The sequence below is a fragment of the Paramacrobiotus metropolitanus genome, unplaced genomic scaffold (genome assembly GCF_019649055.1).
Source record: "Paramacrobiotus metropolitanus isolate TYO unplaced genomic scaffold, Prichtersi_v1.0 Parri_scaffold0000099, whole genome shotgun sequence".
Lineage (NCBI taxonomy): Eukaryota > Metazoa > Tardigrada > Eutardigrada > Parachela > Macrobiotidae > Paramacrobiotus > Paramacrobiotus metropolitanus.
This window is the reverse complement of record NW_026570319.1, coordinates 23,760-30,423: the sequence shown is the minus strand read 5'-3', so window position 1 is coordinate 30,423 and position 6,664 is coordinate 23,760. Positions and strand designations below refer to the sequence as shown.

Below are 6,664 nucleotides of genomic sequence, written 5' to 3'. Positions count from 1 at the left end.
TGTGCTAAGCCACGAAAAACTGCAAACACTTATAAGCTTTTCTTTTCTGCCATAGACAGTTTCTATTCGACTGTAACGGATGTGCTTTCCCAACAACTAACGCCTTCAAAGACCCTAAGCACTTTGTTAGTTGTCATAAAAGTTAAATTTTATTATATTAAGATAGTAAGTATGTGCCTATTTGGTCGAGTATTTAGTCGATGAAAATTCATCGACCGTCACTATGCCGCGAAAATATGTCTACCCGACGTAACGTCGACATGAAGTTCCGTTAAAAGTGGGATTTTTAATTGCCTTATATCGCCTGGCTCCTCCTGGTTTTTAATATTTTCTGAATCGTCGTCATCGTCATCGTCGTCGACATTGTGACATTGTCATGTTACGAAATGTTTGTCAACAAAGCACTACAAGCGCCACAAAATGGAATTGAAGGAAAATGGCCCGGCACATGGTGTTACAAATGGAGAAAGAAGGAATAGGTAATTCTTATGATAAAAATTTTTTTTCCAGACGGAAGGGGAGCGGGATAGAGGATGGTATGCGTACACTAAATCTTTCGCTTTCGCACACCGCAAAATCCGGTTGCCGCCATATCTCGACGACCGGATGTTGCCAGATCTTGGTCACCGGAAGCTGCTGGTCAGCATAGTCTGGCTTTACAACAAAAAATTCAATTTCTCAATCGCACTAATGTGGCACAAATAATTCGGCGTTTTATCCGACTTTAAGTTTGTTCGCTCCATCACACGGATTATTTCCCCATACACATTCCGAACCAAATAAATTTTTTTAAAATTTACTGCATCTTTTCTCTTTACTTCATGATAACAATACGGGTTCAGCAAAGACTAAAATAGTGTGTAGTTATACACATTTCATGTAGTGATAAACGTGTAGTCTGTACTGTGTAGTTTTCGTTGTTCAAGTGTGCAAGATTAAAAAATTCAAAACTGTTAAAAAAATTAGATGGGTTCTCTTGAAAATAAAAAACATATTAATTCTACTATTTTTATAGAATTTCTAACAAATCTCACGTAAAACGCGCGTCGGCTTCGCGCTTCGCGCGAAACTCACTTCATCTGTCAATTTACCTCGATGTTGGCATTGTATTTGACCTTCAACCTTCGCTAGCTTGAAATAATTCGGTTACCACGGTGCTAATTTGCTATTTTTAATCAAAACTACCACGGTGAAAATTTTCTATTTTTAATCAAAACTCTGGCAGTTCTCGCGGTTGAAATTGTCTCTGGTTTCGCGCTTCGCGGCAAAATTTGACATTCACGCTAATTTTTAACGCTTAAAATCGTATAATGCGTCGCTGATTTTGCCTTTCTTTAAAAAAAGAATCCAACAACATTATTATTTTTGGTAATTTTTTTTGCAGTTACTCCCTCCGGGGGCACCTCCCCAAGAGCGCTCAAGGGCAGTGTGTAGAGACAGAACTGAGATATTTTAGCCCCTGGAGTTGAGAGTTTTATTTATGTAGATATAGGTTTACCACGATGGTAAATTTGGTCTAAGTCGAATAGATACATACGGTAGGCGAATTACTTGACACGTTTGAGTTTTGAGCGTTTGTCGCGGTAGCACAACAACTGGTTATAGCGCGCACAATTTTTTAGTCAGTATAGTTCAATGTGTTAGGGGAAGTGGCCCGGTACATGGTACCAAATTCGTGCACCTGCACGAAAAGTTCCACTTTCGCGCACTCCCAAATATATTTTTGTGTCGGTTTATGACATTCTGTAGCCACATGATGTGTACACCCTGACGTGAAAACAGTTTGTGCGCACAACATCCGGTTCGGGAGCTATGGCTCTTAGAAATTAATTCCAATAAGTTTAAATAAATTCCGGTGTACCAAAAGTCTCATTATGAACCGATCTCCTTCAAATTTTGCACGACAATGCACATGGCCATGAAGATCGTTTTTACACCGATGTTTTTTTTGAAATTTTAAAATGAATTTTTAAATTTTCGAAATTCATTTTAAAATTTGAAACACATGCTAGGACAGTGGGTCGGTGTAAAAACGATCTCCATGGCCATGTGCATTAACGTGCAAAATTTGAGAGAGATCGGTCCATAATGAGACTTTTGGTACACCTGAATGCATTTGCACTTTTTGGAATTTTCTTACTACCCTTAACTCCCGAACCGGATGTTGCGCGCAGAAACGGTTTTCACACTAGTGTATACAAATCATGTGGCTACAGAATAAGTAGGTTGCGTTTTGCACGGCCATACAATTGACGTCTTAATTAACGACGGTTTGAACGTCGGTAATTAATGCCCTCGTTAATACGAAAAAGAGGTTGCGTTATAGACTGAACAATTAACTGCACCAAGGATTAACGGGACTGGCGCCTGTCCCGTTTTCAGCTGTGAAAAAGTGAAAGTCTCGTTTATTTCAGTTGGCATGCTTGAAAATCTCAGTGGTTTAATTATTTTACTGAGTACACGATTGAGTGAACGAACAGTTGCTTCACTGCGATTTAATTTTTCTTGCACATCAAATAACAATGAGTAAAGCAAAAAATCTGTTTTTCATCATGTGTGAAGAAGACGACCTTTCAGTTGACGAACTGGAAGAAATGCATTTTCTTTCAACTACCACGCAGAGGCCGATTAGACAGCGTGAGAAATTTGATGTTCACAAATTTACCGAAGAACAATGCAAAAAAAATTTTCGCTTTTCGGCTGCGGAGATTGATTTGTTATCTGAAGCGCTTAAGTTACCAAACCATTTCGCATCAGATAATCAGTGCTTGATGCCTGCTGTTGATGGATTGTGTTTATTGCTGCGCAGACTTGCATATCCGTGCCGTTTACATGACTTGGAGGTACCTAAATTATTTTTAATAATTATTTTTAATTTATCTTAAAGTTACGTAACATATAATTTATATAATTACATTTTTGCGTCTGTACACGTTTTAGAATATGTTTGGCAAAGATTTGACCGTCTTATCACGACTGTTCAATGTTGTTTTGGATCATGTCCACGACAACTTCAGCCGTTTGTTGTTGACCTTTGAACATACGTGGATAACTGCGGACGAGCTAGCTAAATGGGCTGCTGCTTTCAGTAACAAAGGCTGCCCTTTTGAGACGTGTGTTGGGTTTCTTGATGGAACAAATATGGAAATTTGCCGACCCCATACATACGCAGCCCAAAACCTTGTTTACAGCGGCTACACGCGCGAACATGACCTTAAATACTATAGTATTATGGCCCCATGCGGAATCATGATATCTTATTACGGGCCTTATCCCGGAAGTCACCACGACTCTAGAATGCTTTGGGATAGTGAGGTTCAACAAAAAATGGCCGCAAATCCTATCTGGAACCCACCCGGGCAGTTTCCGTATCACTTATTTGGTGACCAGGCATGCAAGTCAACACCCCAAGTTCAGGCGCCTTTTCGCTACAACCCAACACCAGAGCAGACACGGTGCAACGATATTATGGAAGAGCTGCGAGTGTGTGTAGAGTGGGGTTTTGGGAAGATTTCACAAAATTTTGCGTTCACGGAATTTGCCGAGAACCAGAAGCTATTTTTGCAGCCAGTAGCCAAATATCATCGTGTGGCAGCATTTTTGACCAACTGTCACACCTGTTTAAATGGTTCGAATACGTCGTCATACTTTAATGTAGCCCCTCCACCGTTGTCAGTATATTTAAATGGATAAAATTAATGAGTTTCAACATCAAAGGCTGTATCAGCGGTACACGCAGCGGTACAAAATTTAACAGTACTTACAATATTTTTACTTTGTGTTCTTATTGTACCCACTGTACTTAATTATGTATTTACTGTACTAATCTGTTGCCAAGCTGCAGCTAAGGCAACAGATTTTATGAAAGACGCGGTAGCGCAGGTCTCAAAGTTATATATATACATGTATTTTTTGATTAATTTTTTTTAAATGTTGTGTTAACTTGAATATGTGCACTGATTTGTATTCTGCAGTCGTTTATCAATAAAACCTATCTATACTCGTACAGTGTTGTACAGAACTTTTTAAAGGTAATACAATAGTGCTGATTGCGTGTTATCGCTGCCATCCCGGATTCGATTTTTTATACCCGGATGCGAAATCAGTGTTACAAAGACACAAATTTTCATTTATACATTTAGGAATACGTAGAGAGGAATCACGAAGTAATACTTTTTTATGTCAAATGTATTGCACGGAAAGTCTCCGCAGTATGCTTGTTCTCTGCGTGGAATTATTTTATTTCCGATCTGATCTTACGGTGTACCGGAGCGTGAGGTTCTTTCTTAACCATCTCAACCGGAACCAAGCGCCTCGCGGCAAACCTGCATTCCGATCCGCGGTGAAAGGGGAGACAGTGCTGGACGGAATATCACAGTCACCACCGGTGCCTAAAAGTACAATCCGCAACCCGTGAAGACTATGGTCTCGCCCGGAACGGCAGGCATCCATCAAGTGTTCCGACTCTCCACCATTATGAGAGCAGTATACCGGAAGGTACGGCAATTACTTATTTAAGTCGATTATTTAAGATATAGTAATTAAATTAAGTTTAGTCTGGTTAATGTAATGGTGTACTCAGAGTGCTGCCGCATATGAATTTATGCTGATCTTGTTGTACAGTAATTACTTAAACACCACCATAAAGCACTTACAACTGTTTTCAGTTTTTTAGTAACACCATAAGGAAAGAAAATAGGACTTAATTTTTCGTGACTAAGCAAACTACTGGAAACTGATAATTTGTGTACAGAGTGTGTGTATACTTCTGTCGATTTTTTTAATTTAGCGCAGTTTTTCCTTAATTTTGCGAACGCTTCTGGATTTAATTTGTATTTTTAAAACTTTTTAGGCTGAAGGCGTTCGTAGTGATACCGAGGCGAGGCTATAATCCTGCTGCCATCAACGTGGACGAAAAATCAATGGCCCGCTGTCTGGAAGACTGAAATCTAAGAAATGAAACCACCGGAAGCACACATAACACCAGAGGATTTAATGATTTTCTCATTAGAAATTTCCTAAAATATATCCAATATCCATAATATACTGATCTAGAATGTGAGATGTCAAGAGGCTATTTTCAGTTTCACCCGTTTAGTCCAAAACTATAATTCCTGTCAAATGCAAAACTATGGATATCTGCATATCACGAAAATCACTTGTAATAATTCGATCAAATATTTGTGAAAAACAGAATAAAGGAAATGGGGATGGGGTGGGGTTCGCGCTTGAATCTACTGTAATCGCTAAACTTTAGGGGCTTATACTTTTCCGCAAGCGGGGCTCCTTTTCCTTGTTACCCTTTTCCTTTTCCAAGTCCTCATCATGCGCACCCCTTTTTTGCATGCATGCTATCATCATGTCAAACATACGCGCATTATGTTCCCGATCTAATTCATAGCGCCGCTTGCGTTCTTCCTTTTCCATGGCCAACTTTTCCCGCTGCAGCTGAAGCTCTTCCCGTTTCAGTTCTCTTTCTGCCTCGCGATCTTTCATCTCTTGTTCATGCAGTTCCTTTTTCAGCCTTAATTCTTCCAGCTGGTGCTCTCTTTTCTTTTCCAAATAATCCGTTGTGGGGTCAGCTGTATGGCGTCTCTTATACGCTGGTGGCGGGCTTTCCGGCACGGACAAAATTCGACGCTTCAGTTTCTGCGGAACTCCTTCCGGAAACTGTTCTTCCAAGTCCTCCTGGGTCACTGAAATTAAGTTGTGTTTAATAAAAACGATAAAATATTATTATTTTCTACCTGCATTTTCTCCAGTTATACAATGCACTGTTTTAATTATAAATAAATCAATAATTAAACAAGAATAAAATTAGAGTAGTATTTGTAGCAACAGAAAAAATAAGTTGAAAGGATTTTGGATAACTGAATTATTTTTCGTACTCACTTGTCTTTTCTGGATCACTTCGTGGTCCCAGTCTTTTTAGGGCAGCTTGCTGAACTTGAGTCGTCAACACTCTTGCAGCTTCTTCTTTTTCTTTGCTTTCCACTTTATTGTTGATGGTAAGATCTTCCTCCTCAATCAAAAATTCCAGTATCGTCTGGGTCTCTGATGGTGGCTCGGTTCCAGTGCCTGTCGGAGGCTTTGCTCTGAAATCTTTCATGAGCTTAGCCACACGTTCTCGACAACGGCGATCCTCAAACGTTTGCCCATCAATCTTCTTGTTCATTTCCTTCGCAATTGCAATCCACGTAGGAACACGTTTGTTGACGGTATATTGAAAAGGGTTCATTTGCTTAGTTAGACGCAACAATTCGATGTCAATTCTGGCTTGCATATCCAGGGCTGCTTGCTTGGCTGCACTTTTCTGGGCTCTTTCTGCGGCTATCTCCTCTTCTGACCTTTTCTTGCCACCCATATTTACAAAGTATAAATGACTGTTGACTTTTCAAAAACGTTTTAAGAAATTTGCAGACCAAAAATATCGCTAGAAATCAAAAGACATCTTAAAACCCGCCACAAATGTTTCTTTCTTTCAAAAATTTGAAGCGAGTGGGCAACTTCGGGTTCTAGGTCCGGGTGAATGCTAGCGCTCTGCTCTGGGCCTATGTATGTAACATCGTGCAGAGTGTGCCAGGTGTGTATTACTGGCCCTAGCCGTCGTTATTAACGAAACGATACCCCCTTCGTTTCGTTAATAACGACGGGTGCTGCCGTT

At 39.9% G+C, this 6,664-nt stretch overlaps 1 protein-coding gene across 1 annotated transcript; it reads right to left on the bottom strand.

Moving 5' to 3' along the window:
• Positions 1 to 4,991: 4,991 nt before the first annotated feature.
• LOC129597003 (trichohyalin-like) lies at positions 4,992 to 6,404 on the bottom strand. Its single transcript, XM_055494420.1, has 2 exons — positions 5,893 to 6,404; positions 4,992 to 5,696 (listed from the first exon to the last, which is right to left on the bottom strand). Exons 1-2 carry the CDS (start codon positions 6,362 to 6,364, stop codon positions 5,254 to 5,256), a joined length of 915 nt encoding a protein of 304 aa, XP_055350395.1. The 5' UTR covers positions 6,365 to 6,404; the 3' UTR covers positions 4,992 to 5,253.
• Between the last annotated feature and the right edge of the window lie 260 nt (positions 6,405 to 6,664).